A 23,530-nucleotide genomic window follows, 5' to 3' on the forward strand; every position below is an offset into this window, starting at 1 on the left:
GGTTTTTAATAATGGCTTTTTCATGGTAATGGAAATGTTGCATATACTCGTACAGTGATACTGCCACTGTTAATTCTTTGCCTTGAGAATCATGCACTCAGTAGCCCTGGAGGGGTACATAGAGAAAAGTACTGGATGGGGCAAGGGCAGAGCAGGTGCCTTCCATATGTGATCCCACTTACTTTCACAGCAATCCCATGAGGGGTGCTACTATTTACATCGCACAGTTAAGAAAATTGAAGCAACTTGCCCAGGATCACTCAGGAAGTGAATGACAGTGTTGGGATTCGAACCCACCTGCTCTGGCTGCAGAGCCTGTTATGGCTCCACCATTTTGCTCTGAGCGTAAGAACACTAGCCCATGATCCAGAAAATTGGGGTTCTATACCTGCAACTCTTAGCAGTTCCTAGTGGAAACTTGAGCAAATCCCTGGCCCTGGCATCTTCATCTCTAAAATTAAGGGCCTGGCCAAGATGACCTCTCAGGTTCCACTGGGCTCTGTGTGTGTTGCTAAGATAGACTAAAAAAAAAAAAGTACTGAAGAGAACATGTCCCAGTTGAACGACTTGATGCTCTAATTGAGAAATCCTTTTTTATGATTATAACATGCATGGTTAGAAAATATCCCTCTCTTCTCACAAGGACCCATGTCCATCTTAAAAACATAAAAGCCATCCTGCATAAAGAAGTCATTGGCTCCATCTGTGCTCATATTGCCCGCCAGTCCTGGGATCAGCATGATCCCTCCATAGCCATAGGTACTGAAGACAGCTAGGCCGAAGGTGTCAGGTTTTTACTAATTCTTCATTGTTAATATTTTCTTAATCTCTCTTTCTAGGGACCGAATGCTGATGTTTGAAGAACTTTCAGATATCTTCTCAGACCATAATAACCATTTGACCAGCCGGGAACTACTGATGAAGGTGAGGGTCTTGGTGAGGGCACTGGGCAGCAATGCTGATGGCTCTGGAATCCATTCAAGGGAAGAGTAGCTTGAGGGCTCCTTAAATGCCTTCAGCCCCAGAGAAAGCCTAAGGTGAATAGAAGGAAGAATTTTTGTTATGTAGCGTCTAAGAAACTTGTGGCTCAGAAAATTTGAAGTCCAGCTGAGTTCTCTCCTTCTACCCTCCTTAGCTTCCCTGTTATGCAACCAGATTGTGAAACTTGAGTTTATATGTGTACTTCTTTAACAAGCTACTCTGCAAATACTGAGTGCTAGCAGTTAGGTGGATGAGAGGCCCTGGAATATTCCTTCTCAGCAAAACCTTCTAAAATGACAGAGGCCAAGCCAGCAATTCCACATCCTTTATCTGGACTGAATTGCACAATCTGTCAGTCAGCAATATTTATTGAACAGCACATGAGAGCTAACTTTTGAACTACGCTAGGTAAAGTTATAGCTTGGTTCATTTTACTTCTTCAGACATTTGTTGACTGTCTAATATTTGTAAAGTATTGAACCTACCTATAGAAATAAGATGATGACTGACACATACCTTGTTTCCAGGAGTTCACCATCTAGTTGGTGGCTGGCTATAGACACTAAACAATGAGAATAGGTGGTCAAAAAAATAAAAATAAGAGGTTGTGAACAATCAGTCGTCAGAAACTAAGACAGGCCACATGCTATACCCACGGCTTCTCTATAAAGTGGATTTTATCATCCTCATTTTGCGGGTAGCCAAGATCTAGAGAGGGAAGTAATATGCCCTAAGGCCTAAACCCAACCTAGTGAGAGTCCAAAACCTGTGGGGTTTTTTGTTTTTGGCAGCTGGCCAGTCCAGGGATCTGAACCCTTGACCTTGGTGTTATAACACTATGCTCTAACCAAGTGAGCTACCTGGCCAGCCCTAAAACCTGTGTTTTTATCACGCAGGCATAAAGTTATTTCTTCTGACCCCTTGGGAGTAGGGGGCAGGATGGATCAGGTGTAGATTCACAGAGAAGGTAAATCAGTAAGTCACCAAATATTGATTGAGCACTTATGTGCTAGATGTTAGAGATATAACCATCTTAAAGGGATGATCTTAAAGGGATTACGCCTGATCTTAAAGGGATTACAGTGTCATGGAGAGAAGCAGAAAAGTAGACAATTATAAAATAGTATGATATGTCTTGCCATAGAGGGAAGCCCTGAACTGAGCAATTAGAAGATATGATCCTTGTCTTTAATCTCTTCCTCTATAAATTGGAAACAATTTGACCAATAGTATTGGTCAGTTGACCTCATAGAATTGCTTTGAAGATTGACTATGGCAAAATATTGGAAAGCACTATGCAAATTTCAGTTATTTTTAGTATTTGGTGAGTTATACACATATAAAACCGAAGTATGCATAACACATGAAAATGAACAGAGGATAAGTTGCATATTTGAGCTTAGGGAGGATGCTTGGAGTAGGGATGAAGTCACGTGGAGGTAGGATTACTAAGAAAAGGCATCCACTTGGTAACTCTTAGATAGTCATTTCTGTGAGGGCATCGGTTACAGTCTTCAGGACTGTTCTCCCAAGTCCTGCTCATCCTTCATGTCTCAGTGTGGACTCCCCTTTTTCAGGTCTGATTAAGTGCCTTCCTATGTGCCCCAGGAGAAGCCTGCCATTCTTCTGCCTTGGCACCTATCACATGTTCTATGGCTTATAAACCTCTTGCAGGCAGAGACTTTACATGTCTTTTTGGCTTTTGTATTCCTCATGCCTAATGCAGTGCCTGGCATGTAGTCGATATTGAGAAACTATTGTTTGACTGCATGAATTTGTGTCTTATCATTCGCAGGATTTGGACAATGTGCCCACTGTTAGCCCTTCTTGGAGTAGATGATATAAGTAGGGCAGTTTATGCTGATGTCTGACTTTTGATTTGGACTACCTGATTAACTGCATACTGAACAATGATTTCTGAGATCATGTTACTCCCTGCTTCACATCCCCCTAGATTTGCAGACTTTAAATGGAAACCCATCTGGCTGGAAGGAGATGGCTTAGTGGTCTCCCTGTCAGTAATATGAAGCTAGACTAACTGGAGCCACACATTTGAATCCCAATAGCCCTGAGTCATCCTTCCAAAGTACATAAATCGAATACGGCGCAGCTCATTGCTTGGTGGCAGTCTTCTGGCTGAAACCTTAGAAGCAAAGCTACATCTAGACATTAAAAATCCCATAAACCTTTCTTAAATGTAGGAGCTTACACCAGTACTCTAAGTTAAATTTCTTTTATATGGCTCAAATCCCAAAGAAATGAAAAACTTGGCTATGAGTTCATGTGGTCTGTACATTATCATTAATGATAGTGGAATGCTTTGGGCAGTCCACATGTATATGGCAGGTCTCTTTCCAGTCATTTTTGTTGTTGATCATTCTTCGTATGAAATGTGTAATTCTGGGTGTTAATTCTCAGCACAGTTGTGAAAAAATGAAGTCAAGATACTTAGATTCTCAAAAGAAACTCCAGGAAAAACTCTTGGCCTTTGTTGCTAATATGTTACTCCTGGACTTATACCAATTTATAGCTGGGTAATCTTAGCATCACTTCTTAGCCTTTTGGCTAAGATCAAGTGTAATGACTGTTCTTATCAGATTAATATAGTTGGGTAATCTTAGTTTTAAAGGACCTATCTTCTCTTCTACTTCTGGGTAGATGTAAATAATATATTATTACTTCCATGTTATGGACCAGGTAACATAATAATTAGCAAAAATCTGTGGTTTTCCTTTTAATTGTTGGAGAAATATTTTTATTTCTTCTCAAAGATTTTCTTAAACCTGTTATGTCCTTATGATTTCTGAAACTTAGATAATTTTAAGCAGATGAATTATAGAGTTTACAAATTTCAAAACAACAGGAAAGCAGAATGTTACCAAATCTTCTCAGTTTTGTGACTCTTGGTGGGAATTTTCCCTGATTGAATTGATGTAAAAAACTGCTAGAAAGCCCCAGAAATTTGACTCTGGTGGAGACGTATGTTCAGTGAAGCTCCAAAACATGCTAAAGTCAGAATTGGAGGGAGAGACTGTTGGAACTGTGAAGACCTGTTCAAATAAAAATTATCAGTAGCTTCTGAGCTATAATTTAAGCAGCATTTACTGAGATGGATCCAGTGCCGAGTAGACAAGAACTAGTAGCAGAGGTCCCTCTAAGGCCCAGGAACAGTATGGATGAGGGCTGCTGAACCCTGGCAAAGATGGAGATAGAGAAAAGATGAGACTCAGGCAGGAAATTTGCACTAGAGAGGGTGAGAGAGAAGGACAGGGAGAGAGACTAGAAGAAAGAGAGAGGGCAGGGGAGATCTGTGGAGGGAGAGGGAGAGATTTGGAGTTCATTCAAACACAGGTGATGATTAAAGTCATGGGATTGGATGGTATTTCCAAAGACGTGAGTATAGTGAAACACAAAGAAGATGGCTTTGACAGAAAGAAGAGTCTCTTAAGAGGATATGAGCATAAGCAGCAAAGGAGGCAGGAGGAAAGAACGAGAGTGATGCAGCCACAGAAGCCTGTGACATGTTTCAGGAAGGTTCAAGGGACTGGTGTTATGAGACATTGTGGGGTAGGGGATTTGGGGCTGAGAAAGGAGAAAACTGAATCCGTGGATGTAGCACACCAGTGGATTTTCAGCGGACACTTTGTTTGGAAGAACTTGCACTAGACAGTCCTTTCAGTGCTTCAGCCAGGGATGGACTGTCATTCTCATGAAATCATGATGTCGTGAAATCAGCAAGTCTTGTGGCTCCCCATGTTAGGTCTCTATCTCTCCTACCAGTGAGGAGGTTGTCCTAAGTGCTCTTTTAAGATCCCTCCCACCTCTGTTATTCTGCGATTATTAGGAGACTTTTAACTTTTCAGAAGTCCTTACTGAGTTTTAAATATATCTGTAATAATTTGCATATGTTAGTCTTCTGCCTGTGATTGTGAGACTGGAAGGAGACCAGGGGGACCTACACGTTGGAAGGAGGTGGGCACATACTCATATTCAGGTCAGACAGAATTGATTTCTCACTCCAAGCCAAGCAAATTCTCAAGAATTGGGGAGGACTCAGCTAGCCCAGGAAATGGTGCATGTTAGGCTGCTTTCATTCATCCCTGGGAGAAACTAGTAAATGGTAGCTCTCCTTATTATCATTTGTAATGAGGAGAGCCTAAATAAATAATGAGTCACTATGGATCTGTCCCCAGTAGTGTAGCTGGGACCCAGGTTAAGGCTGGTGAATGATAGAATGTGTTGACGCCTTACTGCCATCAGCCAGGCCAAGTCACTGAAAGAGAATCCTCTTGCAATTGTGCAGTAGTGAAAGGTCACATGCTATGGTAATAAAATAAATACAGGGAAAACTGACTAAGGGAAAACTAGTACAGAGGTTATTCACTACTGGATTGTGAAATTTGCCGCCCATTCATGCCGTTCCTGGAAAATGAGAACTTCACAAGACACTGAAACCACAAAACTAAAAACACTTTATGTTTAGTCAGGAAACTCATGGTTAGTCATTATGTAGAAGAGCTGGTGATCATAACAGACAGGAGGAGAGAAGGGAGCCCTCTGTCCTCAGACACCAGGTAGAAGGGTTGATTAGTAAGTGTTCCAAACCCAAGAGGCAGCTTTGGATTGATTGGGGGGAAAAATGTGTGAAGGTCTGGCTTTCATGGATTAGTGATGTACCACAGTACTGGACTTCCTCAGAAAACTTCCGGTACAAAAGTTTCATTTAGCGAAGAAATGCCACAGAAATAGTCCCTTTTGTTCACAAAATGCTGGCACATCCATTTCAGGCCAAGATCATGAAATCACAGCATGTACAGAGGAAGAGATCTTCATTTCCAGGACACGGGATTACTCTGAGTGAAATTTGGGATGTGTAAAAATGTCTCTAGTTCCGAGAATTGCCTGCCTTGTATTGATGATTGATTTTATAACCAAATCAGTTGCTCTTCTTACAAAGTTGGGGGGGAAACAGGATAATCCAAGACCACCAGGCTTCATTACAAATAGACCGCTTGCAACAAGCCAGCCAAGCATTTGCATAACACCACGCCAGAGCCTGCCTGCTGGAGGCCTCTCTCTTTTGCGTGGCATTCAGAGAGTCGTGCAGGGTCGTGTACCAGACACTAGATGCCCCTTCACTTCTCTCCAGCGTGGCATCCTCCATCACTCCCCTCTTTGTGCGCTTGTGTTTCTTAGGAAGGAACCTCAAAATTTGCAAACCTGGACAGCAGCGTGAAAGAAAACCAGAAACGGACTCAGAGGCGGCTTCAGCTCCAGAAGGACATGGTATGTCAGGATCTTGTTCTTTCCTGAGAGTGCACAGGAGAGGGGCTCTGTGTGGGTGGCTGGGCTCCTGCCTGGCACGGCACCTTCAGTCTCCAGGACACCCGAGCTTTCAGAAAGGTTCTCCTGTTCTTTACCTCATACGTTTTCAGCAGCCCTGGAGGTCTATAGGAAAGATAGTATTACCCCCATTTGACCCATTAGGAAGTAAACATGGAGTTGCAAATCCTGTTTTCTGGAGCAGTTTTTTCCTGAAGGTAAGGGAGAGTGTGCAGCAGGTAGACTTCCACCCCTCTGTGGTCTCCTCCACCCACGCCTGCACCTCAGAGCTCAGCCTCCTGGGCTGCACGCTGTTGTCAGCTTCTGCACACAGTGGCCAAGGAAGGAGTATGCTGCTCTGGGAGGTCTTGGTCCCTGTACTCAGAGATCTTTTCATTTGTTCCAAACCCTTTAGTCATTGCTGAGCTCTCCTTACTAAACCCAAAGGCTGAGCAAACCTTTCTAGGTTTTCAGTACTCACAGAAGTTTCATGCTTCTCTCCTGAAGACTGAAAGATAGTTATTACCTTTAGCTTTATTTTAAATTTCCAACTTTTACCACAGAAGGGGGAAAAACAGAGAAAGGAGATTAGAGACTGTCAAACTCTAAATATTCTCATCCCTGCTTTCAGAGGATTTTCTCTTTTTTTGGAAAGCTGGACATAAATTGGAAAGGTTTGAATGACAGGACTCTTCTGTAACATAAAGCCTACAAAACATTCACAGTGTTTCAAACTTTTTTGGAGGTTCAAAGACAAGTTAAAAATAGCTGTTACAAAAAAAAAAAAGGTTATTTTTGTTCAGGATGAGACCTTGTACACATAATGGCAAAGGACAAACTGCAGCTGACAGTTCCTGAAGGACAGAACCCTCCTTGGTGTGACCCTCACAAAGCAGTTCTGGCTGAGGACGTGGGCAGCCTCATGTCAAGCAGCCTCGCCCTGGTTGAAACTTTGTGTCCTTGTCAGAATTTCCATAAGTGCCTCAATGAAATTTAGGATGAGGCGTCCATGGGGGCTTCTTTTTATTTTTTCTTCAGAATGGTTAGTGCCTCGGGGGCCTGGTAGGGAAGGAGATGTGGTGGTGAAATGAACATAGTGTATACCTGCAGTTGTACTCTGAAGTGCCTCCACCTCCATTTCCAAGGGGCAACTTTTTTAAACTAAACTTTCAATTTTGGAATAATTTCAGGTTTACAGAAAAGTTGCAAAGCTAGTGCATAGAATTTTTGTAAACCCTCCCCTAGTTTCGCCCATTGTTAACATCTTCTATAACCATGGCATGTCTGGCAATATTAAGAGACTGACACTGCCATAGTACTATGAACTAAGATTCAGACTTTATTGGGATTGTACCAGTTTTCCATTAGTGTGCTCTATCTGTTCCAGGACCCAATCCAGTGTATCACACTGCATGGAGTCTTCCCAGGCTTTTCTGGTTTGTGACAGTTCCTCAGTCCTTCCTTGTTTTTTTTTTAATAACCTTCACAGTTTTAAGAGTACTGTCCAGGTACCCTGTAGAATGCCCCACAATCTGGGTTTGCCTGTTGATTAAACTGATATTATGGGTTTTTGGAAAGAATATTACAGAGGTGAATGCTCTTCTTGTCACATCATGTCAAGGAGTGAATGGTGTCAGCATGACATCTGGTGTCACATTGATGGTGCCGCTGGCAATGTTGACCTTCGTTACGGAGTTAACGTAGAGTTAGCTCGATTTTCCATTTTAATGCTTTTTTTCTTTCTTTCTTTTTTGTTTTTTGTTTTGTTTTGTGTGTGTGTGTGGTGGCTGGCCAGTACAGGGATCAAACCCTGGACCTTGGTGTTATCAGCACCATGCTCTAACCGATTGAGCTAACCGGCCAACCCCCAGTTTTCCACTTTAAAGTTACTTTTTCCCCCTTTCCTTCCTCTGTTCCTTGAAAGGGAGTCACTAGTCTAGCCCCAGGGTCCCTTTTCATCGTGACACCCCATGCTCTTGTGGTCCATACCTCTCCTCCATTGTGCCTTGACCTGCTTTTATTGAGGATGAAGCCATGCTATCCAGGGCCATTCCAATCCAGGGAGTGTGCATGCACTCGGAAACAGAGCAAGCCTTCGCTCTGAACTGAGCCCAAGCCAAACATAAACCCCACTGGGAACATATTTGAACATACATGTATGATCTCCTGGCTCTGAAGCTTGGTTCTTATAACTTAGAAAGTGAGACATTGGTCATGGAGTTCCTATCCTATTTGTGTAGGAATTTTAAACATTTCATTCATGGAGGTTAGCAAATTAGACCTTGAATAGGTCCATTTGCTCCAGTGTCAATGTAACTGAAACCTTTAAACTTTTCAATATAATCAAGACGGTTTTGCTCTGATTGCTCCTCAGGGTGTGATGCAGGGTACTGTGCCCTACCTGGGCACCTTCCTGACTGACCTGACCATGCTTGACACTGCTCTTCAGGACTCCATCGAGGTGAGTTCTGCACAGGTGGTGTAATTGGGTCTGCAGCCTTCTCACTGGATACCCAAAAGAAAGATTTGCTTCTACAACTGCTAGTATCTATTGAGGGCCCATTATGTACAGTGTTGTGTAGAGGCTGGGAGGAATACGAAGAATAACACCAGAAAATAACACCAGAAGTGACTCAGTATTCAATGGATGGCATAGTATATTAAAGTAGGCAGCTATTGACAGGAATAGTAGAAATTTGTTCTGTTTTTATTTATTTATTTAATTTTTATTGAATCATAATTGATTACACATATTTTTGGGGTTCAACACTAACATATGTTGATCAAATCAATATATTGTTACAAATCATAATTATTCTTTATGCTCCTTGTCCAATCTCTCCCATCCCTCTCCCTCCCCCCTCCCCCCTCTAATTACCCTAGATTTCTTCTCTCCCTCTGAAAGAGTAATGGTTACTCTCTTGATTTGTTGCCAAGATGATCTGTCCAATGCCGAGAGGTGTGTTTAGGTCCCCCAATATTTTCATAGAGCACATGCTTCTTTCACTCTGGAATGGGCTTTGTGGAGAGAGACATCCTCTTCTGTTCTTTGGTCTCTGCTGGTGACACTCCTTGTGTCAATGCACTCCAGTGGCTGGTGGACCACCTGTGTGGTGGTTGTGGCCTCTAGCCACTTTCATGGCAGCTGTAGTTATTGTGGTAGCTGTGGTGGGCCACCCACATGGAGGTGATGTTTTTGGCATGCTCCTTGGTGTCAGCGGTGTGCCTGGTTGTGGCAGAGGGGGTCTGTTCCCTGGCTCTAAGGGTGGGCCCCAAGGCACTGGTGGTGTGCCTGGGTTGGAACTAATTTTTTGTTCTTTGCTTACTTCTAAAATGGGGAACTTCCTTTGGGAACCAGTACTTGAGCTGCGTGGTTTAGCTAAATTGCTAATTTGCTGCTGATTTAATGGTTTAAATGGTTGACTTTACAGGTACTTCTGGCTCTCCAAAGACCCGGTGCACCTGAGTTGTATAGAAACTCTGATCTGGGCCTGAGTCTTTTCATCAAAATGTACCCTATGTAGTTCCATATTCCTGGTCAGTCTTCACTGAGAGGTCCTTTGCCGACTGGGGTGCCAGTCAGCAGTCCTTGCTGTGCCCCAGTGTTTCCCCAGTGGGCCCATCTCTACCACTGCCCATGCTGCAGACACTTCCAATGGGACAGGCCATGTGCTGGTCCCTTGCGATGACTCACCAGCCTCTGAGTGGCTCCTTTTTTTCAGCTGTTCTGGCTCCTCGCTCCTGCATGAATCCACGGGAACCCTATTAGTGGTCTTGCTGGCTGGGGGGCCACCAAAGCTCTCCTCTCCCCTGCTGCATCCAAGCAACTTCATCCAAAGGGCACAGCTGTGGCTTTTGCTGGCTCCTGCTTCTTGCACTCAGCAGCTCCAGCCTTAAAGTGGCTGCAGCACAAAATGGTCAGAGTGGTTTTTTCTTTCTCTACTTGTGGCTTTTCCTGCCTTCATGCACTCCATAAGTCTCTCCTCCTCTTCCCCTGAGCTCTACTGACCCCAAATTGGCTGTTGTTGCTTTTTTATAGTTATAAATTGGTTGATTTGTGGGAGAGAGTGATGCTGGGGACTGTCTATTCTGCCATCTTGACCGGAAGCCTACAATAGTAGAAATTTGAACAGAAGTGCAATGAGAGAACATGGAAGTCCCGATTAATTTCATATGAGAGAATAGGATGGAAAGGCCTATGAAGGAGGCGGTTTGATAAGCTACTTATTAGTAGCAATAATAAAATATTAAGTGAGAGGAAATTTGATATTTGAAATGATATTTAAGGATTGCTTGTATATTTAAGTACATCTCACCTCCCTGGTTATCATATGCAATCAGCCTGCGTTGTGTTATAATTAGAAGGGGAGAAGGACTAGAGGTTATTTTGCATAGACTTACCTCCAAGTTTGCTGTAAGTGTTGTGGACATGTTCGTTCATTTTACATTTCCTGGGCTCTATGTCTTTTCACAGCCTCTGCTTCAGCTTATCTCAGGAAACACCCATCAGTGTTGGGGAATTTGGGGGAGTGACCAAAGATTTAGAAGTTATATTGAGCCTACTGAGAATAGGAGCTGGCAGGATGAAGAATTGAAACTTAACTTTTCGTGATGCTAAGTAGAGGTGACTTCCCTTTTGATAAACCATTGACAATTTGATTTCCATTATGACTCAGTGACCATCTGTTTGTGTTGCTTTTGCCCAAGGAAAAAAGAGTAATGGAATATTTATGAAAGCTTTTGTCTTCAATGGATCTACAAATACATTTGTATTTCTTTATCATTACTGTTTTAGTTGGTTTCAGACATTTGAAGAGAAGGCTGTCTGCCTATCCTGACTGACTATAAATTAAAAGAATGTTTTTCTTGAAGCAAAAGATGATTCTCTTCCTCCATAGTAGCCACAATTATAAGATCATTAACAATTGTGACTTTATTTCCCTTTGATCTATTTTAATGTGACCTAGAACAACATAGGACTGTGTTTCAAAGTAGCTTGGTTGGTCACTCTTTTTTAAAAAATTTCTTTCAGGGTGGACTGATAAACTTCGAGAAAAGGAGAAGGGTAAGTAGAGGTTTTGGCTATGGTTTTTCATTTTGCTTCCTCTGGAAACCAAAAAATGAAAGCAGTGGGGAGTCCAGTTGTTTTGTACAGGCAGAAAAAATGAATTAGCACTTATCGAACATTTATCACATACCATTATGCTTGGCGTGTTCCTGTACTTTATCCCCCAAAAGCCCTGTGAGGGGGTATTATCTCCTCAGCCCAAAGGTGAAGAAACCAGATATTTGGACTCAATAGGGTTCAAGTCCTAGTCCTGTCCTGCTATTACAAAGCGCACATTTCTTTTTAATTATACATATTTATGGGGTACAGAATGATATTTTGATGTATGTATACACTGTGTACTGATCAAATCAGGGAAATTAGCATATACTTTACCACAAACATTTATCATTTCTTTGTGTTGAGAACATTTGAACTTTCTCTTGTGTATTTGAAACTTTTGTATATTTGAACTTCTGTGTATTTGCAGATACACAGTAGATTGTATATACAGTGAACAAAGATACAATAAATATGAATTACTGTTAATTATAGCCACCTAGCACTCTACAACACTAGAACTTATTCTTCCTGTCTAGCTGTAAGTTTGTACCCATTAACCAACCTCTCCCTATCCTCTCTACCCCCTCCCCAGCCTCTAGTAACCACAATTCTACTCTACTTCAATGGCAAAGCTGGCATTTTTTTCTCTTACCCTCTCTTTATGTCCTTCTTTATAATTAGCTTCAGCAAAAACAGGTTTACCCCTGTAGTTAATGACAATGTATTGTATACTTGAAAATTGCTGAGAGTAGGGTTTTTTTTTTTTTTTTTTGTGGCCGGCTTGTAAGGGGATCCAGACTCTTGATCTTGGTGTTATCAGCACCACGCTCTCCCAAGTGAGCCACCAGCCAGCCCCTAAGAGATTAGATTTTAAGTGCTCTCACCACAAATAAGTATGTGAAGTAATTCATATGCTCATTAGCTTCATTAGCCATTTCACAGTGTATACATATTTACATCATGTCGTACACCATGACTATGTACGAATTTTATTTGTCGATTAAAAGAAGAAACTGGTTTACTTTATTAGGGAAAAAGGTTTCCTAAGAGTAAATGAGAGAGAATGGTTAATTAAGATGGTTAACACTTGTGAGTCCATCTGAGAGAGGAAAGGAAATGGTCTTCACTGTTAGGTATAGTTAATTATTCTTTTCCTTTCCTGTCAGCATAGGAAGGGGTATTCGGCATCGATATGAATCTTTCTGTGGATAGAATACTTCTGAACTATGCTAAAAAAAGATAAAACAGCTTTGAAATTTTGCTATGGTTTTTGTGTTCTAACGCTATATTTAAATAGATATTTAAAAGATTCAGGGAAAACGTGAGTGAGCAAAATAACAGCTTTACCCCATAGCAGTCTCATTGTTCTTTAGTCATTCATTCATTCTTTCATTTCATAAATATTGGTCGTATACCCAACATGGGAGTTATGAGGATTGAGACAGAGAAAAGTCAGAGCTCCCTGCCCTCCTAAAGTTCACAATCTGTGGGAGAGGTAGACAAGTAAATAGGCAATTATAATGCAACCTGATAAGGGCTTGTGAGCAGTAGTAGTAGATATTAGAGAAGCACATAGGAGGGGAATCTATTGCCAACATTTAGGGCCAGAGAAACTTCCAGGAGGAAATGAGATCGGACTTAAAACCAAAAGACTGTAGAGGAGCTAACCAGGCTGAGCTTATTAGTAGCAAGATGCTAACCTGGACAAATGCAAATTTTCTGCCTCTAGTAGAGTATACTCCCTTCTTTAGCATGATGATAAATATTCCTTGAGGATACTGAGACCAAGGACTGAGATCACTGGATGGAAAGTTGAGACCCAGAGGACCTGACAATTCTTGAGATAACTTCTGTCATGTCCTGTAGTGATAAAAATATTTTTTCAGTTGTTGCCTCCACAGTTACGCATGTTTGTCCTTTAACTTCAGAATAACCCTGGATGGTAATAATCTCTTCTTTCCTTTAAGGAGTAGGATGTTAAACTTTTGGAAAGTTTGAGTATAAAACCCAAACCTAAGCTTATACCCGTTGCTGGCTTACAAAAAAATCTTTACTGAAACATCTAAAGAAGTATAAATAATTTTGTACATAATTATGTTCTTGCTTCTCTTGTGAGCTTTAAAAGAGTTCGTTAAATGATTTACTGGTATAGTAAAAACTGAAGGATTCAGGAAATCTAAACATTCCAGTTTATGACACCCTAGACTGTTTAAATGTCCAACACTACTGAAACTTATTTATTGGGGGCTAGGGGTTGAAGAAAATGGGGATGAAGAACATAGGAGCTTCCTGACTTAAAATATTTGTTTTATCTTTTAAGAAATAGAAATAGTAATTTTTCATATTTTTTTGAAATACTTAAAACCTTAAAAAAAAATAACTTCTTTATCTCAAGGATGAAAATGGAAAAGAGGAAAAAGAAGCCACTGTGACTTTCTGGATTCTTTGGTAGCTTATTTTATTCATATGAATTGTTTTTTCAAGAGAAAGGAGAATAAAAATTGAAGCATACAAGGACTTCAGAGATTCAGAGTTAGAATTTTTAAGAGTTATTTACCTGTTTTATTTCTAAGGAAGCAGTATTTCAGAGGCCTCCTAGATGGTTTCCTCCATCTTCTGTCCTAAGGTGGAGTATTGTCATGTGTATGTTTGGTTCGCATTATTATTCATTCTTTCTTTCTTTTTTTTTTTTTTTTTGGTGTCTGTCTGCTTTAGGAATTTGAAGTGATTGCCCAAATAAAACTCTTACAGTCTGCCTGCAACAGCTATTGCATGACCCCAGACCAAAAGTTCATACAGTGGTTCCAGACGCAGCAGCTCCTAACAGAGGAGGAGAGGTAGGCTGACCTGTTGTCCATCAGGGGGGACGGAGGTGTTGGTGGGAGCGTGCTGCATCCAGCAACTCGTTGGGTCATTTTTCCACAACATTGTTTTTTCATTTTTTTTGTGGCTGGTTGGCATGTATTCAACAACTTTTTAGTGAGCAGCTACTTAGGTCCTTGGCTGTCAGAGGAGCGGGGTGTAGCAGGAAAGGATGGCATCAGAAGACATACTCTCAGATTTGTGCTCAGCCACTTTCTTTGTAACCTTGAGTGAGTCATTTATTCTTTATCTTCAGGATGCTCATCTGTAAAATGTTTGTGTGGCTTAGAGTCATGTTGTTGGAATGCTTAGCAGGTGATGGGCATAGAAAGGTACATTAACTCTAGTGCTTTGAATGTTGGCCCAGCAAGGGTTCAGTCCTTACCCTGTAGTCTGGTGGTTGGCAGATTAGTCTGCAGGCCATATGTGGTCCACCCCCTGCTTTTACATTTTTCAATGGCTGGTAAAAAAGAAAAACACAAAAGAAGAATAATGTTTTGTGACATGGGATAGTTATTTGAAATTCAAATTTTAGTATCCATAAATAGTTTTATTGGAACATAGCCCATTCATTTGCATCTTATGTATGATTGCTTTCATGCTTTAAAGACAGTTGAGTAGTTGCAACAGAGACCGTATGGCCACAGAGCTTAAAATACTTACTGTCTGGTCCTTTACAGAAAAAGTTCACTGATCTCTGTTATAGACCAGGGAATTTTCTTGAAAATTTACTTAAGGGAGAGTGAAATTGAAAGTAAAGTAAGTATTTTACCAGTGAGGAAATTGAGGTTTAGATATGTATTATAACTAGTCAGTGACAGCATTTGGATTGAAACTCAGGTCTGCCTACCTACAACCTGAGCTCAGAAGGTGGTGGTATGTTCAGTACCCTTCTCTGCCTACCCGGTAGCCAAACACATCTCCTAGCTAGAGCTACGAGCTTTCATAAAAGTCATTTCAAGTCAGATATAAATCCTCTTGTGCTTGTGGCAGTTATATCTTCCTGTTACATGGATGTCTGAATCTGGAGCATTTTAAATTTAAGATGTTTTAGCAATTAAAAATCATATTTATGTATCTTTATCAATAATATAACTGCCTATGCCTATTCATTAAAGGTGAGATAATTTACAAAAATCTCTTCTTTCATTTCCTTTAGATGACAGTAAGTCACTGGCTCAGGTGCACAAACACACCCGCAAAGTGGTTGGCAGGAGGTGGAAGGCAAGAAATGGGAGGGGCAGGAGGAGGGAGTCTCCCCCAGACTGGAAGTGGGGTGACAGTGCTCAGGAGACAGAGTGCAGTCAGCCTGTGGTGCTGCCGGCGTGCATGCGTTCTTGTATTTGAGGCATGAAGAACTGCGCCAGTCAGTGGAGGGACAAGGGGAGGAGGCACATAACGAAAATTGGTGAAATCTGGTCATTAAGTCAGCACCCTCTGACATTTACGACAGAACAAAATACTACGTATCTTTACTCTGAATAATCAGAGCCTTCCTCCAAGTCAAAACTGATACATCACATGAATTTAAACTGATCTTCTCATTCTCCCACTTGGACCACACGATCGCTCTTACCCCTCTCTTTCCCAGCTATGCCCTGTCGTGTGAGATTGAAGCAGCTGCAGACGCCAGCACCACCTCGCCCAAGCCTCGGAAGAGCATGGTGAAAAGGCTCAGCCTGTGAGTGTCACCTGGGGCCCCGAGAGGGCCCATCAGAGTAGGGAGAGGAAACGTATTCAACAGGGTCCCCTTGGGCCAGGGAAAAAGCAAAGCACACTCCGGTCATTTGCTGAATAGTTTATCTTTCTGTCATGAACTCAGAACATTTTCTAGATCCATTCATCCTTCTCCATTCCTGTCTGTAGTAAGAACCTCTGTCACCTTTGCCTGGGCTACTCCAGGAACGTCATTACTGTCTTCCGGCTGCTGCTTTACCCCAATGATTCATTCTCTACCGAATAGGCAGGTGGTCTTTTAAAATGTACACCCGATTATGTTGCTTCCTTGCTTTAAAACTCCAGTGGTTTTATTTTAAGATAAAATCCACGTTCCTTACCCTAGTTTACTAGGCCTTATGTGATCTACCCGCAACCTCCTCTTTCTTACAACAGCCCTCCCTGTTCACCAAGATCCAGCCACTCTGGTCTTCTGCTCATCCTCAAACACTCCAGGCTGTTCCTGCTTCAGGGCCTTTGCTCTAGCTGTTCCTGGAATGCTCTTTCTTCATGGCTAGCTCTTTTGGATACTGGCAAAAGTATTGCCCTGAGAGAGAGTCCTCTCTGATGTTGCTGTCTACCCTGATCGTTTTATTCATTCTGGCTGTTTCCACCAGTGGAATGTAAGCAACCTGGAAACAGGCACCTTGTTTGTCAAACTCATGGCTGCATGCCCGGCTGAGTGCCAGGCATATAAGAGGCCCTCCCGAGCTGACTTCATAGCACCTGTCTCTCTTTGAGTATAATCCAAAGTCCTTGCAGTAGCCCACAAGGCCCTTTGGGATCTAAGGCATCACTTGACCCCACCTGTCCCATGCCTGTCTGTCCTCATCTTTCCCTGTTCACTCTGCTGTTTGAACTCCAGCCCCCAGACATCCCTGAACATACTGGGCACACTCTTTTTGCCTCTTCTTCTGCCTCTTTCCCACATAGCCACATGGCTCACTCCCTCACATCTTTCAGATGTTTGCAGAAATGTCACTTTTTCAGTGAGCCTTCCCTGACCACCTCATTTAATACCATAACTGGCCCACCTTACCTGCTCTTGGCACCCTCTCTCACTGTCCCCTTCTCCGAGTTTCTCCATCACCTTTACCTCCATTTGACATACTGTATGTTATAGGTGTGTTTAGATAGAATGCAAACTCTACGAAGGTAGGCATTTATGTCTCTTTTTTGTTTGTGTATTGCTGTATCCCCAGAACCTAGAATGGTACCTGGCACACAGTAGATAATTAATTAGTATTTATTGAATGAATAAATTGAGGCATGTACCAGGACTGTTCTAAGAACAATACATGTATTTCTCATCCAATCCATGAAATAACCTAAGAGATAAGTCCTACCTTTATACCCATTTTATAGACCAGGAAACTGAGGCACAGACAGTGAATACCAAGCTAGTAATTGAAGGATCTGGATTCAAACCTAAGATTTGGCTCTAGAGCTAAGTTTATAACCTTTCTACCATATTGCCTCTTGGAAAAATTCTTCCTGAAGGAAGAGAGGAAGAAAATATGCAATTGGGGTTAAAAAGTGAAACGGGAGAAGAGGAAGGAGGGAAGGAAGGGAGAAAAGGAGGAAGAGAGAAAGGGCGAAGAGAAAGGAAGGAAGGGATAAAGAGTAAGAGAGATGTAGTTTTAATTACACCCTGCGCTTTGATTGTAGCAATTTTCGTAGAACCTTAAGAGAACTTAAGTCTCTGCCGTGAAGTTGATCTCTTAGACATTAGATTCTTAAAGACATTAGACTAATGCATCTAATAAAAGCTAAGGAAGTTAGTTCAAGGAAACAGATTATAATTTGATTAATGAACTTGACCTTCTCTTTTGCACACGTACACCTGTCTGATCTTTTGGGTGTCATAATCTGGATTTTCTGGGGACGAGCAAGAACAGCGATTAGGGAATATTGGACAGTTTTTCATGGCAGAGTGGGCTTGGGAGCCGGGCTGACCTGAGAGATCCCAACTCCACCAGTTACTTGTGTGAACTTCTGTTTTATCATTTGAGAGAAGAGGATAATAACGTCTACCTTATGGCCTTTTGTAAAGCTCTTAAAGCAGTGCCTACCTATGAGTGGGAACCTGAAAAGCTATGACTACTTTTTATGAAACAAATAAGTTAATATCTTTCTGAGTTATTTTGGGGGGGTGTGAGGATTATGACTATTTTTAATGCGTATTTGAACCTTCCCAGCACTGTCTCTTCACCTACCTCACTGAGTCACATGGAGACACAGAGGCAGGGATGGCACGTGGCCTTGGGTTTTGTCATAGTCCCAATGTAACATGTGAAGGCCCTTGTTGGGTGTGCATGGCATGATCTCCCATAGTCAGAGGCTGCTCAGGCTGCTCCCAGATACCAGGAGATATGAGGCACTGAGGATTAGGTAGGAACATGTGATTTTGTAGAATGCACTTGGAAGGTAATCCTGATGTCTTGCCAAGCCTCTCTCTCTTTTCAGATGCCTGCCCTGGCCCTCCTGAACACCAGATTCATGAGTTTTTAGATTCACTTCATGAGGGAATATCCATAGTTTCTGGCTATCTTTCTAACTCTGCAAATATGGGGTAGAGTGAGCTCTCTTTCGAGATAACCCAAGGGGCCTGGTCAAGCCTTGTTTTCTGGTGAGATTGACATGTGCACAGGGAATCAGGCTCCCTGACGGATGAGTCCAGGAGTGCGGGGCCTCCTAGTGGTCCACTCTGCTAAGTGAGGCAGCAGAAAGAGTTGGGAATTTCTGGGACTGCTATAGCAGTCGGAGGTCCTTAAGGAAAACAGTCTCAGTGCAGGCAGACCTAATCCTGAGTGCCACTACCTTTGTCCTCTTGCTCCCCCCAACCCTATCATCATTTCTGTATTACAGCTCCTCTGCTACCCGTCCCCAACCCAGAGGTCTGTATTTATTGTGTTGGGTGCTCTGACACCTCCAGGTTCTGATTCTTCAGACACAGGCAGGTGTACAGCCTATATGAGGACATGCACTCTGAAACCTGGGGCAGGCAGGACTGTGAGGGTACATCACCCTGCACAAAGTATGGTGGGCACTCAGCACACCTCTTATTAACAAAATCTTGCTGAGATGCTTGAGCTTAACCCTTGGTATCTATCTGCAGTTGAGTTTGAACATACGTTACGAAAACAGGTCGTATATCTGCCATCCTATTTCTTGTACATATAAGGGTGTTTGCATACCATTATTTTTCAAAAGATTTTATGATCTTCTTTGCATTTTTACAAATCTGGCAAATGTATTTTTGCTTGGTCTGCATTTAATGATCCATTACCCAAAGAGACTGGAGAAAACTTTGGAGCCTTAGGGGAAGGAGTGTCTAGTTTGAACATTAGAGATGCCCAGTATTGAGCCAGAATGAACCTTTACAAGACAGAATAACCTTACTGATCTGTAGAGATGGAAGAACCTTTAGTCTTTGAAAAATTAAGTTCTAGGCTAGGGACACTGAGATAATGGGTGGAGGACTACTAGTTCACCTCTTCAAAGATCTACCTTGTAATGGGGCCACATAAGACAGTGGCATTTTTTTTTCTTTTTCTTCTGTGAATCGTGGTCAGAGTTTAGCACTTACGCCTGTGCCCTCTGTAGTGCTTAGAGGTCCATGAAAGGGAGGACATGAAACATGGGGCTAGAGGTGGTGGGCTGGGGATGAGGCAGAACAAAGATATATGCCTGAGGTCTCAAAGTTCAAGTTCCATAATTCCTAAAATATTTAACAAAAAATCAGGCACGTCCTCATTGTTTCTATTATCGTTGCTATTTATGTACTTATTTATTTTTGGCATCTGCCTGGTACAGGGGATCTGAACCCTTGACCTTGGTGTTATCAACACTGCACTCTAACCAACTGAGCCAAGCAGCCTGCCCTGTTATTGTTGTCTTGTACCATCAGAGCTTGTTTGGGTTTAAAATGCCCCATTTGCTAGTTTCTTGGCACGCCATCCTTTCTTACATCTCCCTCCCTCCCTCTTGTTCCTGCTGCCTTTAGTGTCGTCTGTTAGTGGTAAACCCTCTCATCTTGTCTGAGAAAATATTTTTCCTTTACTCTTGGAAATATGTTAGATGGGTACAGAATTCAAGATGAGTTTTATTTTCAGTCAGCACTTTGAAGACGTTTGGTGTCTTGTCATGTCTGATGTTGCTTTTGGGATGTCTGATATCTGCTCAATTTCTGTTCCTCTGTGCTGCGTTTCCACCCGTTGTTGCTTTTAAGACTGTCTTTTGTCTTTGATACACCATTCTGCAGTTTAAGTGGGGGTTCAGTCTTATTCATCCTGTTCAGGATGTGGTTCTGGGATCAGAGGATTCATGTGGTTTATCAGTTCTAGATTCCTCTCAGCCACCTTCTCTTCAGATATGGTTCCTCTTCCAGTCTCTCAACTGTCTTCTTCCAGAACCCCCCTCACACATGTGCGGGGCTTTCTTATTCCCTTCTCGGTGTGTCTTTTAACTTCTCCGTGTGTCTTTTAACTTCTCCTATTTTCTATGTCTTTATCTTCTGATGCTAATTTCTTAGTATTGTCTTCAGATCTATCATCTAGTTCATGATTTTTTTCTTCAACAGTTACTTAATATTTCCACTGAGTTTTTAATTTGAGTCACTACATTTTTCACTTAAAAGTGAAATTTTTTTCAAATTAGCTTCTTGTTCTTTTGTCAGAGTGTCTTGCTCTTTTTCTTCTTGTGTCATCTTCTCTTGCGTCTTCAATATTTTTAAAAATACTTATTTTATAGCTTGGACTACAGATATTTGTTGAATGAATTGAATCAATAATTAGTTTCTTTCTGATAGTTGTTACATCTGAAGTTCTCAGGAGTCGAACCTGCTGTTCGTTATGCCTGTTGACTCTCTTTGAGTGGGAATATTTCCTTGTGTGTAGTTTGTAATTTTGTATTGTGAGCTCATCTTTGTCAGGGAATTCTCTGCAGCCTGGCCTCGAAGTATATCCCTCCAGAAAGTTTTTTTGGTTTTTTTGTTTGTTTTTGATATCTAGTTCTCCCAGGGGTCTCACTGGTCAGCGTTCCGAACTCCTAGACCATTTCAGTAGCAAGTAACAGTGAAGCACAGGCCAAATTTACATGTGATTTTGAGGGAGACATTCTTCTTTTATCCACGATTAGGCCAAGAGACATAGGCTTCCCTGTTGTCTTCCTGTGCCAGTAGGAGGATATTTTCCTAGCCCACCTTTTTACTAAGGGTACGGCCCTTTGAGGGTTCTGGCTCTATAAGGCGTTTTGGTTCTAACTCCCCACCTTTCATAAACAGAGGCCTTCATCATTGCGCTCTGTGTACGTGTTAAAGCCCATGTCATTATTTTGCCCAGATGGTCATCTCCTACTCCCCAACCAGAGCAGCTGCAGAATCAGCTCACATGCTTCTGGTTTTCAGTTCTCTTTTCATTTCTGAACCATAGGGATTTCCCTTACTATCTTGCAAGTTCAACAAAAAATGAGTTTTTAATATTTCTTACTAAGTTGTTTAATGGAGGGGAGGGGTTTAGATTATTGTAGTTCATCAGATTGTTGGGAACAGATGTCTTCCTTCTCGGTTTCTTACCCAAAGGAGTGCCAGCCCTTTTCAGCCTTGTGGAGTTCATTTTATGGTGGAAAGCGATGGGGGTGTGGTGAGGGCATTTGATCTTGCCAAAGTGTTCCATAGACTCTCAAAAGACGGAGGACCGTTGACCTAGAAAGAGCTCAGATTAGTACGGCCCCTCAGTCAGTTAAACAATCTGTGCATTCCTTGAGGTTAGAAATAACCTATTGGGATAAGATGTTTACTACTATTTGTTAGAAACTTTATAGCAAACATTTTCTTAAAACAATAATGACAGGGCACACGAGATTGAGAAAACATCAAGGGCTTCATCAACACAAAATATGAGTACTGGCTTACCCATGGATTAAGATTTATAACGGCCCAATGCTTGGCATTCTTTTTTCTGCAGACTGTTTCTGGGGTCAGACATTATCACCAGTAGCACTCCCACTAAAGAGCAGCCCAAGTCCACTGCCAGTGGGAGCTCTGGTGAAAGCATGGACTCCGTCAGTGTGTCGTCTTGCGAGTCGAACCATTCAGAGGCTGACGAGGGCTCCATTACTCCCATGGACACACCTGATGAGCCTCAAAAAAAGGTATATACCTGACCCTTTTCATAGTTCCTGATACAAGCACCTGACATGGTATTTGCCACACAAGGAATGTTTGTTTTCAAGATTGTCACTTTACAGTATTTTGAAGGTCAGGTATTTAAGAGGTGTCAACAGCAGAGTTCAATCTGAGGACCCATTCCTTATAGAAACAGGCATAAAAGCGGTAAGCAGATTGGTTTACTTATTTGTCCTTTGAAGTATTGTTCTATACCTTCATCTAAAGGCACTAAAGGATTGTGACCTGTAACAGGAGCTATACTTTATTTAGGAAAAGTAGGATTGCTTAGAAGGAGCAGGAAATCAGAAACAGATGCATCAGCTTCTTGGTGCTACACGTTGTCTAAAGCAATCTTTTATCACAATGTCGTATAGCAAACCACTACAAAACTCAGTGACTTAAAGTAACCACCATTTATCTTCTCATGCATCTGCAGGTTGTCTGATTTGGGTTGGGCTTGGGACTTTGGCCACAGGTTTGGTCCAGGTTTGCCACAACTCCCTGTCATTCTTTTTGGAGTAATGGGCTACCCAGGGCATGCTGTTAGCATGCTAAGACAGCTGTTGGCTAAAGCAATCACATGACCAGATCCCCCATAGGGAAATACACTCCATTTTTAGTGGAAGGAACTGTGAAATCACAGAGCAAAAGGCCCGGGTGCAGGGGAGGGTGAGGAATTTCTAACAATGATACAATCTACCATGTCTGAAAAAAGGAAAGTGATGAGGGGTGATGAAAGAATTCTCATGGAGAGTTTTCATTTTCCATGGCTGCATAAATAAATGAAAGGAAAGCAAAATATCAGTCTAAATCTGCTGGTCGAGGATTTTGGATCAGAGACATCAACTTTGACAAGACTAAAATTTGCACCATTTGGGGGAGGTTTTTGGCCAGCCAGACTTGCTCTGTAGTGACTTCTGGCCCCTTAGTTTACGCTGAGGCAAATGAGGAAGAGTGTTGGTAACAGTTCCATCATTTGTTTGTTTCTGTTCCTCTGCAAGGGACCTGTGTGTTGCTTCATATGGTCTTATAAGCAACAAGGACAATCTAGGAACCCTCAAGTGACTTTGTCACAAAGTAGCCAATCCAGGAAGGGCACCATATTCAGGTCTCCTCAGACTGAGAGGACTCACATACTGCCCCAGTTGGATTTCTTACCTTTTTGTTTTGAAACCAGGGGATAGAATTTTTCATGCTCCAAACACTGAAGGAAAAGCTCTGCAAACACCTGTGGACTGGTCATTTTCTCAAAAGGCATGTTTCCAAAACTGGGAATGTGATCATTCTGCACGGCTTGACGTGTAGCATTGGATTTGTCAAAATCCAGAGTGAAGTCTCATCATTCCTCACTGATGGGTATTGAACGAAAG

The 23,530-nt window shown here is 42.0% G+C and overlaps 1 protein-coding gene and 1 pseudogene across 1 annotated transcript in view; both read left to right on the forward strand.

Annotated features, from left to right (window-relative positions):
- Positions 1 to 23,530, forward strand: part of RGL1 (ral guanine nucleotide dissociation stimulator like 1) — a 117,795-nt gene that overhangs the window by 81,055 nt on the left and 13,210 nt on the right. Inside the window, exons 9-15 of the mRNA XM_063107083.1 lie at positions 840 to 924; positions 6,178 to 6,267; positions 8,678 to 8,764; positions 11,336 to 11,368; positions 14,129 to 14,250; positions 15,867 to 15,956; positions 21,958 to 22,144. Of these exons, the coding sequence (XP_062963153.1) occupies positions 840 to 924; positions 6,178 to 6,267; positions 8,678 to 8,764; positions 11,336 to 11,368; positions 14,129 to 14,250; positions 15,867 to 15,956; positions 21,958 to 22,144 (694 nt within the window). The remainder of the gene's footprint in view (positions 1 to 839; positions 925 to 6,177; positions 6,268 to 8,677; positions 8,765 to 11,335; positions 11,369 to 14,128; positions 14,251 to 15,866; positions 15,957 to 21,957; positions 22,145 to 23,530) is intronic.
- On the forward strand, positions 3,527 to 3,695 carry LOC134385449 (U2 spliceosomal RNA; annotated as a pseudogene).

This window comes from Cynocephalus volans, chromosome 8, assembly GCF_027409185.1.
Source record: "Cynocephalus volans isolate mCynVol1 chromosome 8, mCynVol1.pri, whole genome shotgun sequence".
NCBI classification, from domain to species: Eukaryota; Metazoa; Chordata; class Mammalia; order Dermoptera; family Cynocephalidae; genus Cynocephalus; species Cynocephalus volans.